General features: G+C 41.1%; 1 protein-coding gene across 1 annotated transcript in view; it reads right to left on the reverse strand.

Moving 5' to 3' along the window:
* Positions 1-16192, reverse strand: part of LOC145410387 (uncharacterized) — a 128259-nt gene that overhangs the window by 15937 nt on the left and 96130 nt on the right. Inside the window, exons 6-8 of the mRNA XM_080280540.1 lie at positions 13967-14164; positions 7401-7632; positions 3044-3178 (exon numbers count right to left, since the gene is read on the reverse strand). Coding sequence (XP_080136666.1) covers positions 3044-3178; positions 7401-7632; positions 13967-14164 — 565 coding nt within the window. The remainder of the gene's footprint in view (positions 1-3043; positions 3179-7400; positions 7633-13966; positions 14165-16192) is intronic.

A 16192-nucleotide genomic window follows, 5' to 3' on the forward strand; every position in this document is an offset into this window, starting at 1 on the left:
GGGGGTGATTCCTTTTTTTTGGAATTTATTTTGTGTATTATTTTTAGGGGGGATGTGTGTGTGTGTGTGTGTGTGTGTGTGTGTGTGTGTGTGTGTGTGTGTGTGTGTGTGTGTGTGTGTGTGTGTGTGTGTGTGTGTGTGTGTGTGTTTTTAGCCTTAGTTATAATAGCTCTTTTTTTTTTTTATAGGTGGCAGTAAGAGAAAAAAACAATTAATTTTTTAAGTCCTACTCTAGGCATAAACCTTCCTTTAACGCGCAATACACCTTCACATGTCACCACCACTGCACCAATACCCACCGTCCATACTGAATACACACCAGGGCTGGCTCATTCAGGGCTGGTATGATGGTATAAGTGGTGGTATTTTTGCAGTGCTGGTGGGTGTTGTGGAAGAAGCTTTATTTCAACGATAGTCCAATCCTCCAGTCTGTTCCCTGCCTCAGAGCTGAATTAATCTCGCGTTCTTTCGGTCAGCACACCACTTCTCTAACCAGTTCATGTTTTAGTGTATTTTTATTTTATTAATTTTTTTATTTGTAGTTTTTTTTTAATTCATTGTAGTGACTTTTTTTAAATTATTTTTATTGCCATTTTTCGAACCACTTATATCTTTATTTTATTTATTTTTTTATTTATTTATAGTTACCATAATTTTTAACATCCCTACAATGACGCCTTTTTTGTTATTTTCCTTGTCATTGTTTATTGTTATTTTATTGCTGTCATTATTTGTCTTTATTTTTTTCAAGGCCTTTTTAAATTTTATTACTTGTCCTTATATACATATCTGTTTTTTTTTTTTTTTTTTTTTTTTGGGGGGTTGTATCTGTGAATCTATTTTGCTGTTTAGTTATTTTTGGCGAATCCTTGAAAATTTTTGGCTTATGTGGTATTAAGTATTTTGACATTGTGTGGCTTTAAATGAAAAAAAATGTAGAGTTAACCTTACCTTGAGAGAGAGAGGGAGAGAGAGAAATGACTAATGAGTGTGTGTGAACTTCGAATATGTGCGTGTGTTAAATGAGTACTTGTGAATGTGTGCGTGCGTGAAGGAATGTCCATGTACGTCAGTGTGTGTAGGTGTGTGCATGTGCAAATGTGTGTGCGTGTGTGGTATGTACATGTGCGTATGTATGTGTGCATGTCAGTGAGCGTGTGGCAGAGTAATTGACCGTGTGAGTGGAAGTGTATGTGTGTGTGTGTGTGTGTGTGTGAGAGAGAGAGAGAGAGAGAGAGAGAGAGAGAGAGTCCCAGTAATGTGTGAGAGGTGAGAGATTAAAGTGAGAGGCATTTCATTTTCTCCCTCCAGTCTCTCTTTCTCTCCTCCGCGGCTTGCATCTTAACAACCCTCCCCCTCCACTACACCGATCTTTATTACAACAGTCCCTCTATAACGAATACCTCCCTCTTTTATAACGAACCCTTTTCCTTTATTGCGAACCTCCTTTATTTAGAGCAATTATTTTTTCATTATACGTGTCATCCTCGCTATAACGGACTTCTTCCCCTTTTATAACGGAGCGATTTTTTCTATCACAGTTTGTTATTCCTATTAGTATTATAACTCTCTCTCTCTCTCTCTCTCTCTCTCTCTCTCTCTCTCTCTCTCTCACACACACACACACACACACACACACACACTTCCATTTTCTTCATTCCCTCACCCATAATCTCTCTCTCTCTCTCTCTCTCTCTCTCTCTCTCTCTCTCTCTCTCTCTCTCTCTCTCTCTCACCATACCTGCACAGCTCGCCGGCTAGCTAGCACAATAGCCTCGGGGAAGACTCACATTCCGACACCCGCCTACTTTTTTTTCCTTCTTTTTTTTTTTATTCTTTTCGTCTGTGGTGGGATGAGTGGAATTTTGGATATTTTTTTAATATATTTTAATTGAGGGATGAGATGGATTTTTTTAGTTTATTTATTTATTTATTATTTATTATTTAGGCGAGTGGGATAATTAGATATTTTTTTCGTGTTTTCGTCTTTAGGTTTGATTTTGTTTTGATGAGGGTAATAATTGTTTGCTTTTAATTCTCTCTCTCTCTCTCTCTCTCTCTCTCTCTCTCTCTCTCTCTCTCTCTCAAAACAAAAATAAATCTAAAATCCATCACAGTAAAGAGGCAAAAATCCAAAAATTCCATTGCATTAATTATAGGGGGTTCCGGGGAGTGATATTTTTAGCCCAATTAAAAAAAAATAATAATTGATTCATTTGAGTGAGGAGGCGTATGGTCAGAGTTATTAATAGAAAGTTAATTAGCCTCATTAACTGGCCCACTAACCCCTTCAGTTCGATTACCTGTTTTCTCTCTCATCGTCACCCACACATTCCTCTTCTGTTTATACTTGTGTTCAGAATTTAGAGGAGGAATTGTGATGGTTCTTTCCTTTTCTTGCCTCTTCCATCCTTGTTTTCTTTCCCTCCCTCCCTCTTTGCACCTCCCTCCCTCCCTGTTTTATTCCTCTCTCCCTTCCTGTTTCGTCCATCCCTCCCTTCATCCCACACCCACACACATTCTCTGTTCTGCTTACACTTCTGTCCAATCTTTTTGTGCTTCATGGGGACGAATTTTGATTCTCCTCTCCTTCCCTGTCCTCTTCCATCCTAATTTTCTTTCCATCCCTTCACTTTTCTTCTCTCCATCCCTCCTTACATTCCTCACACTCACCCACACACTCACTCATACATCCTGCTTTGCTTACATTACTTGGTTTGGTTGTGGCGCGTCAAAGGGTCGAGTTTTGATGTATTTTTCCTCCACTTCTCTTCTTCCCTCTACTTTTTCCTCTCCATATCTCCTTCCCTCCTCCATCCCCTTTCCCTCAATCCCTCCAACACCACAAACCCCCTGATACTCACCCACACACCCTGTTCTACCTGCACTGTTCGCCAATCCTGTGGCACTTCATGGGGTCAAGATTTTTTTCCTTTTTTCTCATTTTCTCTCCTTCCCTCCACCTATTCCTCTCCATATCTCCGTCCCTCCTCCCTCCCCCTTCCCTCCACCCCTCCAACACCAGAAACCCCCTAATACTCACCCACACACCCTGTTCTGCCTGCACTGTTCTGCAATCTTGTGGCACTTCATGGGGTCCCTTCCTGAATGTTTCTCTGCGCAAGTTGGGTGAAGTTTCCTCATGGCAGTCAGACACTCTCCATCCGGGTCACTTTGCCTGTAAGGATGGAGAGACGGGGTTAGTAGGTAGGTAGGCAGGTAGGTAGGTAAGTAGGTAGGTTGGCAGGTAGGTAGGTAGGTGGGTGGGTATGAAAGTGTGTAGGTAGGTAGATAGGTTGTTAGATAGGGATGGGGAGACAAAGTTAGTAGGTAGGTAGGTCGGTAGGTATGTAGGATGGTAGGTAGGTTGGTAAGTCGGTAGGTAGGTAGGTTGGTAGGTAGGTAGGTAGGTAGGTTGGTAGGTAGGTAGGTAGGTAGACTGGCAGGTAGGTAGCTGGGTAAGAAGGTAGGTGGACAATTAACAAGAATATGAAAGGTTTAGGTAGGTAGGTATGAATGTATATGTAGGTAGGTAAGTAGGTAGGTAAATGGGTTAGTAGGTAGGTAAAAATATAGGTGGAGAATTAACAAGAATGTAAGGGTTTTAGATAGATAGATAGATGAATAGATAGATAGATAGATAGATGAAAGCTATGCAGGTAGAGTCAGGTAGGGTAGGCAGCATTTATGATTAAGTTAGTATTATGATGGATAGGTAGGTAGGTAGGTAAGTAGTTAGATTGGTAGGTAGATTAGGGGAGCAGGTGGGGACGTAAGTAGGCAGGTATAAAGGCAGCTATATAAGTAGACAGGTAGGTAAGTAGAAAGTGGATTGATAGGTAGGTAGGTAGGTAAGTAGGAAGTGGTTTTGTAGGTAGGTAGATAAGTAGATAGGTAGGAAGTTAACCCTCAAATCCCACCTAACTCCTGACGATTTTATTCAGCTGAGAGAGAGAGAGAGAGAGAGAGATTAGAGATAGGAAGTGAGATTTAAAAGGAGGGGATGGAGAGGATTTCTGTGGAGAAAGACGGATTAGAGAGAAAGTGAGATTAAAGAGAGGGAGAAGAGGGTAAGAATAAAGCGAGAGAGAGAGAGAGAGAGAGAGAGAGAGAGAGGGATAAGCGAAGTGGTTTGTTAGAATGACACGCGTGATTGTGACAGATGATGGTAGTTGTGGTAGTTTTTGTGGTTGTAAGGTAATGGAAGGAAAATTGATGAGGATGGTGGTAGTTGTGGTAGTTGTGGTAGTAAGGCAAGGACATACAGTTGTGGTGTGGAGGTGGTGGTGATGGTAGTTGTGGCTGATGGTGGTGGTGGTGGTGGTAGTGACAGCGGTGACAGTCACATAAAAAATAGTTTAAAAAAAGAGGAAGAGAAGGCAGGAAGGGGAAAAAGGAAAAGAAGAGACGAGGAAGAGGAAAAAGAGGAAGAAAGGAGGAAGAGGAAGAAGGGAGGAGGAAGAGGAAGAAAGAAGGAGGAAGAGGGAGAAGGGAACAGGAAGAGGAAGCCGAGAATAATAGGAAATATAACTCAAGCACTTATCACTCATTCTCTCTGACCTTTCCTCCTCCTTTCTCACTTTCTTATTTTCTCACTCTTGCTTTCTTACTCTCTCACATACTCACTTTCTCACTCACTCATTCTCTCTGACTTTCATCATCATCATCATCATCATCATCATCAATCATCATCATCATCATCAATCATCATCATCATCATCATCATCATCATCATCATCATCCTGTCTTTAACTCGGATTTTCACTCACTCTCTCACTTCCTCATGTCCCTCATTCTCTCTCACCTTTCTTCATTCTCTCTCTCTCTCTCTCTCTCTCTCTCTCTCTCTGCTTTTTCTATCTGCTTCCCTCCTTGCCACCACCCCTCCTTCCTCCCCTTCCTCCTTTTCTCCCTCCCTCTCCTTCCCTCCTCTTTTCCTCCTTCCCTCCCCCACTCTTTTCCTCCCTCCCTCATTCCATCCCTCCCTTCCTCCCTCATCCCTCCTTGTCTTTTCCTCTCTCCCTCCTTCCCTCCCTCGCTTTTCCTCTTTCTCTCCCTTCTTCCCTCCCTCCCTGGTAATCCTTGAGATGAGGGAGCTCTCACAATCATTAAGGGAGCTATTAATATCTTGGGTGTCTCTTTACTTCCTCCCTTGCTCTCTCTCTCTCTCTCTCTCTCTCTCTCTCTCTCACACACACACACACACACACACACACACACACACAACCATTATTTCGCCTCGTCTTTCTTGTATGTTACCCTATTTTCCTCTTCCATCTTCTTTCTGTCACTTCTGTTTTCCTTCACACTTCTTTCTTTCCCTCTCGCTTCCTTTCTTCCTAGTTTCCTACCTTCCCTCCTTCCTTCCTTTCCTCCTCTAGTCTTCCTTTCATCCTGTCTTCCTTCTCTCATTCTTTCTTCACTCCTTCCTTCCTCTTTTTTCTTTCCTTCGTTCGTTCCTTCCTTCCTTCCTCCTTATTCCCTCCTGCCTCTCCTCTTCCTTCCTTCTCTCCTTCCTTCCTCAGTCTTCCTTCCTTCTTCCTTCCTCCTTCATCCTTCTCTCCTTCCTTCCTCCTACTTCTCTCCTTCCTCCCTCTCTCCTCTCTTGATTGCTCTTCCATCAAGTTGTCTCTCTCACACTCTCTTTATTTTCCCTTCCCCTCTCTCCACCTTATTCTTTTTCCTCCCTCCTCTCTCTCGCTCTCTCTCTTGCTCCTTTCAATATTTTCTCCTGTCTGTCTGTCTCTGTCACTGTCTCTCTCTTTGTCTTTCTGTCTGTCTGTCTGTCTGTCTGTCTGTCTGTCTCTCTCTCTCTCTCTCTCTCTCTCTCTCTCTCTCTCTCTCTCTCTCTCTCTCTCTCTCACTTCTCCAGTTCTCCTTCTCTAGTTTCCTCCTTCTCTCCATTGTGTATCTACCTCCCTCCCTCCCTCCCTCTTTCCTCCCCTCCCCCCCTCCCTCCTCCCTTTCTTCCTCCATCCCTCCCTATCTTCCCTTTGTGGTGTCCTTCCCCCAATATTTACCCAGTGTAAGGTAAGTAACTCATTAGGTAGCTTGATGGGTAGGTAGGTAGGTAGGTAGGTAGGTGATTTGGAAAGTATGCATAAGTAGGTAAGTAGGGAGGGAGGTAGACAGGTACATACTGTAGATAAAAAGGCAGGCATATGTGTAGGTAGGCAGGTAGGTAGGTTTGTAGGTAAGTAAGTAGGTAGGTATTTATGCAGGCCAGGTCAGTAGGCAACGAGGTAGATAGATAGGTAGGTAGGTAGGTAGGTAGGTAGGTAAACATTCAGACAAACAGACAGATATATAGATTTGTAGGGAGAAATCAGGAAAAGAGAGAGAGAGAGAGAGAGAGAGAGTGAGAGAGAGAGAGAGAGAGAGAGAGGGGGAGAGAGAGAGAGAGAGAGAGATCACAGGATAATCATATTCCGTGATCAATACAGTGGTTGCATCTCCACCTTCCCTCCACCTTCCCTCCACCTTCCCTCCACTTTCCCTCCACCTCTCCTCCACCCCCCTTCCACCTTTCCTCCACTTTCCCTCCACCTTTCCCCCACCTTCCCTCCACCTTCCCTCATCCATCCCTCCACCTCTTCACCTTCCTTCCACCTTCTCTCCACCTCTCTACCTTCCCTGCACCTTCCCTCATCCATCCTTCCACATCATAATTTCTTTCCTTCGTCCTCTCTCTCTCTCTCTCTCTCTCTCTCTCTCTCTCTCTCTCTCTCTCTCTCTCTCTCAGGCACTGCTATTAAGATGTCTAGTGTGGTTGGTGGTTGAGGGATGGGAATTGAGAGAGAGAGAGAGAGAGAGAGGAAAAAAAATCACCTTTTCTCCCCTTTCTTCCACTTTTTCTTCTCCATTCCTCATCTTCCCTCCAGCAGCTTCTCTTTCCTCCTCTCGATCTTCCCTCCACTCCTCCATTTCTGTACCTTTTCTCCTCCACCTTTTCTCCACCTCTCCCACCTTTCCTCCACTCCTCCAGGCCTCTGTCTTCCCTCCTCCACCCCCTCCTCCACCTCCCGTCCCACCTCCAAGCCACACTTACTGTATTACTTCCTTCTCTCTCTCTCTCTCTCTCTCTCTCTCTCTCTCTCTCTCTCTCTCTCTCTCTCCCCCTTTCTCTCAACATCACTTTCACTCGCCATCTCATCCCCACCCCTGCAGCCCTGTTCTTTCCCTCCACCCCTCCCCTACATTCCTCCACCCCTCCGTACACCCCTTCACTACTCACCTGCACACGAAGAAGGTCACCTGAAGCCTGGGTAATTAGGCGGACGCTCTGATAAAACCCCGAAATACATGTTATATCTCTTTCTCTCCAACTTACCTACTTTCCCTCACCTCTCCATCTCTCCCCTACTTCCCTCCACCCCTCCCTACACCCCTCCACTACTCACCTACACACGCAGAAAGCCACCTGAAGCCTCCTCATGAGACTAACTCGCTGGTAAAACTCCTGAAGGGCAACCCTGCACCTGTCTGGCTCGCAGTGGGAATGTTCACACCACAACATGATCTTATCCAGCTGCATACGACATTGTTCATCCTTCACGCAGTTGTCCAGGGCGACGTGGCACATGGCTTGGGAACTCTCCACCTGTTCCACCCTCTGCACGTCCTTCTGCCCGTCTGTGGAATGCGTGCAGAGGGATGAGTGCGTGTGAGAAGGGAGAGGGGTATGTAGTGTGGCTGTGTGAGTGGGTGGGTGGGTCGGGTTTGTGGGGTGTGGGAAGTTTGTGTGTGTGTGTGTGTGTGTGTGTGTGTGTGTGTGTGTGTGTGTGTGTGTGTGTGTGTGTGTGGATGGGAGAGGGGCATGTAGGTGTGGCTGTGTGTGGGTGTTTGGGTGTGTGGGTGGGGTTTGTGGGGTGTGGGATGTGTGTGTGTGTGTGTGTGTGTGTGTGTGTGTGTGTGTGTGTGTGTGTGTGTGTGTGTGTGTGTATGTGTGTGTGTGTGTAATTTTGCAGTATGTGGTTGATTGTTTATTGTGTGTGTAATTGTGTAGGATGTGAGTTTGTGCAGCCTGTGTAAGTGTGTGGAATCAGGTGCGTGTGTAGTAAGGTGTGTAGTTGTGTAAGGCAGTTGTGTAAGGCAGGTGTGTAATTGTGTAGGGCAATTGTGCAGTTGTGTAAGGCAGGTGTGTAATTGTGTAAGACAGGTGTGTAATTGTATATTTGGGGTCATGACATTCCTCACTATACAAATATGCAGTAGTACACACACACACACACACACACACACACACACACACACACACACACTCTTTACATTTCATCCACTCTTGTTAATCACGAGCGTAGGATCCCTGGGCTAGGCTACACTTTCTAACACTTTCTAATTCTAAGCACTGTATATGTTAGAACATCTAGTTATGAAAAAAATTATGTCTATATAAGGTCACATTATCTTTTTCTCGTGGAGCTTCTTGACACCTTTTATTCAGCGATTTATTTTGTTATATCTTAAAATACTCCATGATGTTAATGGTTCAAATTACGTATATATATTAAAAAAACACAAATGACATTATTGGGGATACGTAGGTGTAATATGAAAAATAAATCGCACGACAAAAGGTGTTGAGCTGTCTCCCATGTCAACCACAACACTCCTTATTGTGTTATTCAGTTTTTCGTGAATGCACAGTTGCGTGAATCATAGTTATACATTCATAGGGTTTTTAAATAATGAAGGAAGATTATAACCCACAAAACTGCTTGAGTATTTACCTGTTAAAAGACCTGTAATTACCTTTTTAAAGACGGTGTATATGATTTATTGATGCAACTGTACATATCTATCTCTATTGATGTCATTCTAGCGCTAATAGAACAGCAGTAGTTACTTTTTATCTATATCTACATCTATATCTATCTGTATACTTATAAATTAAACACTTTAGGACATCATTACCTCATCTAAGTGTAATTCTCATCAAACCCCTTTAATATGATGACGTTATTTCCATCTTTTTTTCCTTTATATTGTAGGCATTTTTTTTTTTTGGGGGGGGTAGAAATAGGAGATAATTTGTTTTTTTTTTTTTAGATAAAGCCATGATTTTTATTCCACCCTGAACTACAGCCACGTCATCATAGTGAAGAGGGTTACTAGGTCTAATATCATCTTTATCAATTGCAATATAAAAAGCAAATCTATTTCTATAACCCATTAAGCATTTTATCACCACCATACCACTTTTATAATATCTACAAAATCCACCTTACATCTTCCTGCCATGTTGTCCACCCAGGAAGTGTGTGGAGGGGGGGGGTACTGGATCCGCCCCCCCCCCTTTTTGCTGTACTAACATAAGGGTGATTTTCATAGTGGGGGATAGCAGGAAATTCGACCTTCATGCATCGTGCTCAGTTCCGTAGCATGCCAGGAAGTGCAGTCGCGTTCAATAGTTCCTTTACACACACACACACACACACACACACACACACACACACACACACACACACACACACACACACACACACACTCGGTCAGAAGGGGGTTGAAATCTAAAGCTGTGTGCGTGCTGGAACTTATAACTACAATTGTACAGGCAAGAACAAAAGCCAATCCACTGTTCTGTTGCTTCTACATCACACTTAGGACACGTGCGTCACTTTCCTCCCTGACGCATCATATCAAAGGGAATTATGCAGGGGTAGAGAAACATACCAAGCCTCTCTCAGCTTAGGTATATTAGCCAGCAGAGGAAAGAGAAAAATCGTGAAATATTAGGGCAGAGAAACTTACCAAGCCTCCCTCAGATTAGGAATATTAGGTATAAGTAGAAGGGGTGAAAATATTAGGGCAGAGAAACATACCAAGCCTCTCTCAGCTTAGGAATATTAGCCAGCAGAGGAAAGTGAGAAGTAGAAGAGGTGAAATATTAGGGCAGAGAAACATACCAAGCCTCTCTCAGCTCAGGAATATTAGCCAGCAGAGGAAAGTGAGAAGCAGAAGAGGTGAAATATTAGGGCAGAGAAACATACCAAGCCTCTATCAGCTTAGGAATATTAGCCAGCAGAGGAAAGTGAGAAAATAAGGAAATGAGATAGTAGGTGACCTTTTATCACTGTCGTTGTTCTTGTTGTCGGTCCGTTTTATTTGTATTTAGTTATTTTAGTTATTTTGTATTGAATTTCATTTATTTATACATTTATCTAATCCCTTTAAGGACTTAGGACTCTTTGTTTTATTTATTGATGTAAATTTTATGTTAACCCGAACTGTTCTAATAATAATAGCTAATTTAATTGCATGTTTTTTTTTATCATTGGTATTATTAGAATTGTTATTATTATTATTATTATTATTATTATTATTATTATTATTATTATTATTGTTATTATTGTTATTGTAGTTGTTGTTGTTGGTGTTGCTATCATCATCATCGTTACTATATTATTATTATTATTATTATTATTATTATTATTATTATTATTATTATTATTATTATTATCAGTAGTTACACATATCTCTTTCTTCTTATTTTCAGGTTAGTGAGAGACGGAGGAGAGACAGGCTATAGAAAGAAGGAGAGTAAGGTAAGAGCAGGAAAATTGACTTGAAGGAAAGAGGGAAGAAAGACAGGAAGGAGGGAAGGAAAATTAAGATAGATGGAAGGAGGGAGGGAGGGAGGGAAGTAAGAAGGTAAGGATTAGGATGATTGGATTGAAGGAAGGAGGGAAGGAAGACAGGAAGGAGGAGAAGAAAACTATTAAGATAGAAGCAGGGAGGGAGGGAGGGAAGGAAGGACGGAAGGAAGGAAGGAAAATTAAAAAAGTGAGAAGGAAGGAAGGAAAAGTAATATTTGAGCAGGAAGAGAAAAATAAAAAATGAGAAGGAAGGAAGGAAGGAAAAAGGAATAAGTGAGAAGGAAGGAAGGAAGGAAGGAAGGAATACGTGAGAAGGAAGGAAGGAAGGAAGGAAGGATTATCGCGTTTTCATTCATGGTTTTATTTTTCGTTTTTTGTAATTCGAGTATTTTTCTGATTTTTTACTTATTTTTTTCTATATTATTTACTATTTATTGTGCTGTTTTTATATTCCCTGTTCTCTCTCTCTCTCTCTCTCTCTCTCTCTCTCTCTCTCTCTCTCTCTCTCTCTCTCTCTCTCATCCTATTCTTAACCCCCCTCACTCTATATATATACCACTCCCCTTTTAGTCCTAATTTCATTTTTAAGTAGACCACAGAAATAAACTTAATTTTTTACGCATCCCCAAAATACTTAAAATCCCTTATATATAGGGATTAAATTTCGAGAGGATGGTGGTTTAGGAAGTGTGAGTGAAATTAGAACTAGATTTAATTATAGATCAGTTTATGCTATGGTTTTTGCTCACTGTAGAGATAGGTTTATTATTTGGGGGGGATCTTTCGTGTATTCTTGCTTACTTTAGAGATAGTTTTATTCTGTGGTTCGCTGTCTCTCATATGTTTGCTCACTTTAGAGATAGCTTTAATTTTTATCTTATATTTTTGCTCACTTCAGAGATTCATTTATTTTTGGTCTCTTATATCTTTGCTAACTCTAGAGACAGCTTTATTTTTATCTTTATCATTTTTGTGTTCATTTTAGAGATAGCTTTATTTTCTAGTTTTGCATTTGCTCACATTAGAGATAGTTTTTTTGTATTTCCTTATCTTTTCGCTCACTTTCTTGCTTTATATCGTTGTCCTTTTATCTATGGCGTATGTAGGAAAGATTTATTTATTTATTTATTTATTTAGGAAAATTTATCTTTTCGTTATCCCATAATTTTCTTGGATTTTCTTTCTTCTTATTTTTTCCTAGTGTCGTTCAGTCTATTTTCTCTCTCTCTCTCTCTCTCTCTCTCTCTCTCTCTCTCTCTCTCTCTCTCTCTCTCTCTCTCTCTCTCCCTCCCGCCGACGAGGAAGTTTGAGCGAGAAAAGAGCTAACTTTAATTCGAGAGAGTTTGAGCGAGGAGTTAGGAAGAGAGAAGAACAGGGACGATTTTTATCCGTTTTATTTTTATTTATTTATTTATTTATTTATTGTTTTTTTTTTATTTTCGATCAGTTAAGGACGAATCTGAAAACGAAAAATTACGAAAAAAGTCGAAAAAATAAGGATTTGGACGAAAGATTTTTGTTGTTTTGTTTTTAGAGTTATTTGTATTGTTGTTGTTAATTGGAGAGCTTGATTTCTCTCTCTTTCTCTCTCTCTCTCTCTCTCTCTCTCTCTCTCTCTCTCTCTCTCTCTCTCTCATTTCTTTATCCATTATTCCTGTTTTCTTTTTTTTTCCCCTCTTTCCATACTCTCCCTTCTTTCATTCTTTCCTCCTTTCTCCTCCTTTCTTCCTCCATTCCTCTCTCTTTCCTCTCTCCTCTCTCTACATTCCTCCAAGTTTTTTTTGAGACACTGAGATCAGCTGAATCTTCCCTCACCTTTCCTCCTCCTATCATTCTCTCTCTCTCTCTCTCTGTCTCTGTCTCTGTCTCTGTCTCTCTGTCTCTCTCTCTCTCTCTCTCTCTCTCTCTCTCTCTCTCTCTCTCTCTCTCTCTCTCTCTCTCTCTCTCTCCTCCTTCAACTTTAATGTAATCATCCCTCTTTTTCGTCCTCTCTTCCTCTTTCTCCTCATCTCCTTCACCCTGTCATCTCTCTCTCTCTCTCTCTCTCTCTCTCTCTCTCTCTCTCTCTCTCTCTCTCTCTCTCTCTCTCTCTCTCTCTCTCTCTCTCTCTCTCTCTCTCACACACACACACACATAAGATTATAACAGAATCGAATCAAATCAATAATATCAGTGCAATAATAATAATAATCTAGTTAGGCCTCACCTTGAATACGAAGTGATAATCTGGTCACCTTTAGTTTGTGAGGATATTATGGTTAGAAGCAGTGCAGTGAAGGGATTAGACGTGGATTAGAGAGAGTGAGAAAGAGAGAGAGAGAGAGAGAGAGAGAGAGAGAGAGAAAGAGAGATCCTTTAACTTCACACCATCTAAAGTAAGCAAAATTTACGATGGGAGCCGAATTTATCATCGCTACGAAATCTCCATTACTCTTCTAAGACTGTTCCGAGCACTACCTCACTACGGAACCTCCCAAATACACGGGAACAAAATCTAATGGAGAACCGAATGCGTCTCACTACGAATCCTCCCATACTCTACGCTTTCGGTTACTACTGCGATATCTACGAACGAGCCGAAACGCAGTCACTACGAAATCTCTCAAAAAATCACTGTAAACAAGCGCTAGCCGAAGAGACGAAGCTACGACATATCCAGACTATAACTGAGACGAGATTTATTTAACTACGAAATCTCCCAACGTAACTGGTAAACAAAAACAGCGAAAGAGCCGAAATGACAAGCCTACGAAATCTCTTACAGTAAATGAGGACAAAAACTACGATCTAGCCGAAATGACACCACTACGAAGTCTCCAAAAATCAGTGATAGTCTACGAACGAGGCGAGATACGTCAACTACGAAATCTCCAAAACTAAAAAAAAAAAATTAATAGATAGACAGATAGATAAGTAAATAAAGTAGATAAACAAACAAGAGAAAGTTGGAGCATTCGTCTAAAAAATAATTTACCATGGAGCCGAGGTGGTGATGCCTACGAAATCTCCAAAACTAAACTACTAAATAGACAACAAGATAGATAAATAAACAAGTAAATAAATAAACAAAAAGGAGGCTGGAGGATACGTTTCATGAATTCATCTCGGCTTCCCCCCAAAAAAAAAAAAAAAAAAAATTAACCGAGCTGAGTTTGACAATCACTACGAAATCCCCAAAAAACTAAAAAGAAAACAATAAACTAAAAACAAACTAGAAAAAAAAAAAATGAACTTTGGAACATACGGGTCGAAAAAAAAAAAAAAAACACGAGTTTGACAGTCACTACGAAATCTCCAAAAAACTAAAAAAAAAAAAAAAAAAATGAAAAACTAAAACAAACTAAAAAAAAAAAATGGAAATTGGAACATACGGGTGGAGAAACCATTCCGGCTCCCCAGTAGCATGTAGCCCCAGGGAGGGACGGGCAGGAAGGTTCGAACATCGTCACGGTTCGGCACGGAGAAGCCCAAAATCGCCGAAAGGTCCACGGGCCGATAGTAAAAGTCCAGGGGTCTGTAGAGGGGGCTGAGGAAGTCGAAGGAGGGTTGGATAGTTGGGACCGGGGCGTCTGGAAGAAGAATAGAAGAATAGTACGTGTGGATAGTCAGAGTGGATAGGGATAGTGGATAGTATAAAGAGAATGCATAGGGAAGACTTACAGGAATGGATAGGGAAGTGTGGAAGGAAGGATAGTATGTGTGGATAGTCAGCGTGGCTAGGGATGGTGGATAGTATAAAGAGAATGAATAGGGAGAGTGTGGAAGGAAGAATAGTACGTGTGGATGGTCAGAGTGGATAGGGATAGTGGTAGGGATAGTGGACAGTATGAGGAAAATGAATAGGGAAGTCAGGAAGTAAGAATAATACATATGGATAGTAGTGGATAGTAAGAGTGGATAGGGATAGTGAATAGTGTTGGGAAAGTTGAGGATAGTATAGGAGAATAGCGTTGATAGTAGGAGGGAATAGTCACGAGAGTATAGAATAGTTGTGAGTAAAATGGGGAGAATGGTCGTGGGAAGAATAGGCATAATGGTGAATAGAACTGAGGATAGTCATGGATAGTATAGGGAGAATAATCGTGTGAATAAGAATAGTTATGAATAGTATAGGAGAGTAGTGGTGGTATTGGGGATAGTCGTGGATAGTAGAGGGGTTAGTGTAGTCATCATTAACCCCTTCAGTACGGGAGGCCTTTCCAAAATATAATATACTGGTAATTGTATTCAGTTAACAAGGGTGAGGTAAAGTATGGCATGATGAAAATAAAGCAGGTTAACAGGGAGGGTGTGTTCCGTAGAGTCCATGGGTCGTCGTTGAGGAGGGACAGAAAGACTTGGATTTTTTGCTACACCTCACAGGATGCGTCGTCAGGCAATAGGTAGATGGAGTCAAAATATTACTTCGCTGTCAGCTAGTCTGAGAAATACGTTGAATAAAAATGAAAGAAAGAGAGAAAAAGAGAAGGAGAGAGAAAGAAAGAGAGAGAGAAAGACAAATAAAAAATAAGTAGGTCTTGATTTTAATGTGGAGTTTATTTCTTCCAAAGCTGAAATAAGACAATAAATAAATAAATAAATAAATAAATAAATAAATCTTAAGACACTGACAAGGTACATAATTATACAGGTAAGACACACGAAGACTCTGAAAAGAAAAAATAAACGCAAAATTACAAGTTAATTTAGGACATTTTATTCAGTGCATTGAGGCAGGTGAGGTGCAGGTGAAATAAGCTTTAGATCAACATGTGCAATATTGAAAGAAGCATTGAATCAACATGTGCAATATTGAAAGAAGCATTGAATCAACATTGTGCAATATTGAAAGAAGCACTGAATCAACATTGTGCAATTGACATGAGCATTGACGGTGGAATGTGCATTTGATCGAGAATACTGTGCTGGAGGTAAATTGATATGTGCAATTGAAATATGCAAGATGTGCAGTTGAATATAAAAGGTGCACAGTCCCTCCCCAAGAAATGATGGTACAGTATCCAGATATTTTCGGTCAGGGATAATGGGAATAGAGTACAGAATGAGCGAAGTGTTCTGAAACTCTTCCATCACTTCTTGCGGCGACTGTACAAGCGATCAACTGTGGAAAAAAATATATGCGTTAGTTTGGATAAATATTGGGGCGTTTAGAGAACAATAAACATGCATAGAAATAACGAGAGTGAGGGGGAGACCGAGGATGAGATGGAGGGAAGGAGTGGGGAGGTATAGGAGAGATGGGGGTGTAAGCTGGGGGGAGGAAGGCAGGGAAATGGCAGGGGAGCAGGGCGACATGGAGGTGATTAATTTGTGGCCACCCTTTATGGGACTGAGTGTGTGGCAATAGATAAATAGATAGATATTTAGTCTCTTATCCCAATTGTAATTTTATGAAGTATGTAGAATGAGTAGATGTACATATTGGCTTCAGAATGTGCAGCTGAAAGGGTCATGCTAAAGTAAGAGGGGCTGTGTAACATATATGTACAAATGTATTACTGTATACCTTTATGTAGTACTGTATCCTGTTCACTTTAACCTGGCCTAAAATTGCCCTCTCTGCCTTTCACTGAATTGTAAGATGAACGCTTGAATTA

The sequence above is a fragment of the Coenobita brevimanus genome, chromosome 85 (genome assembly GCF_032717465.1).
Source record: "Coenobita brevimanus isolate Jiangsu-jjx chromosome 85, ASM3271746v2, whole genome shotgun sequence".
Lineage (NCBI taxonomy): Eukaryota > Metazoa > Arthropoda > Malacostraca > Decapoda > Coenobitidae > Coenobita > Coenobita brevimanus.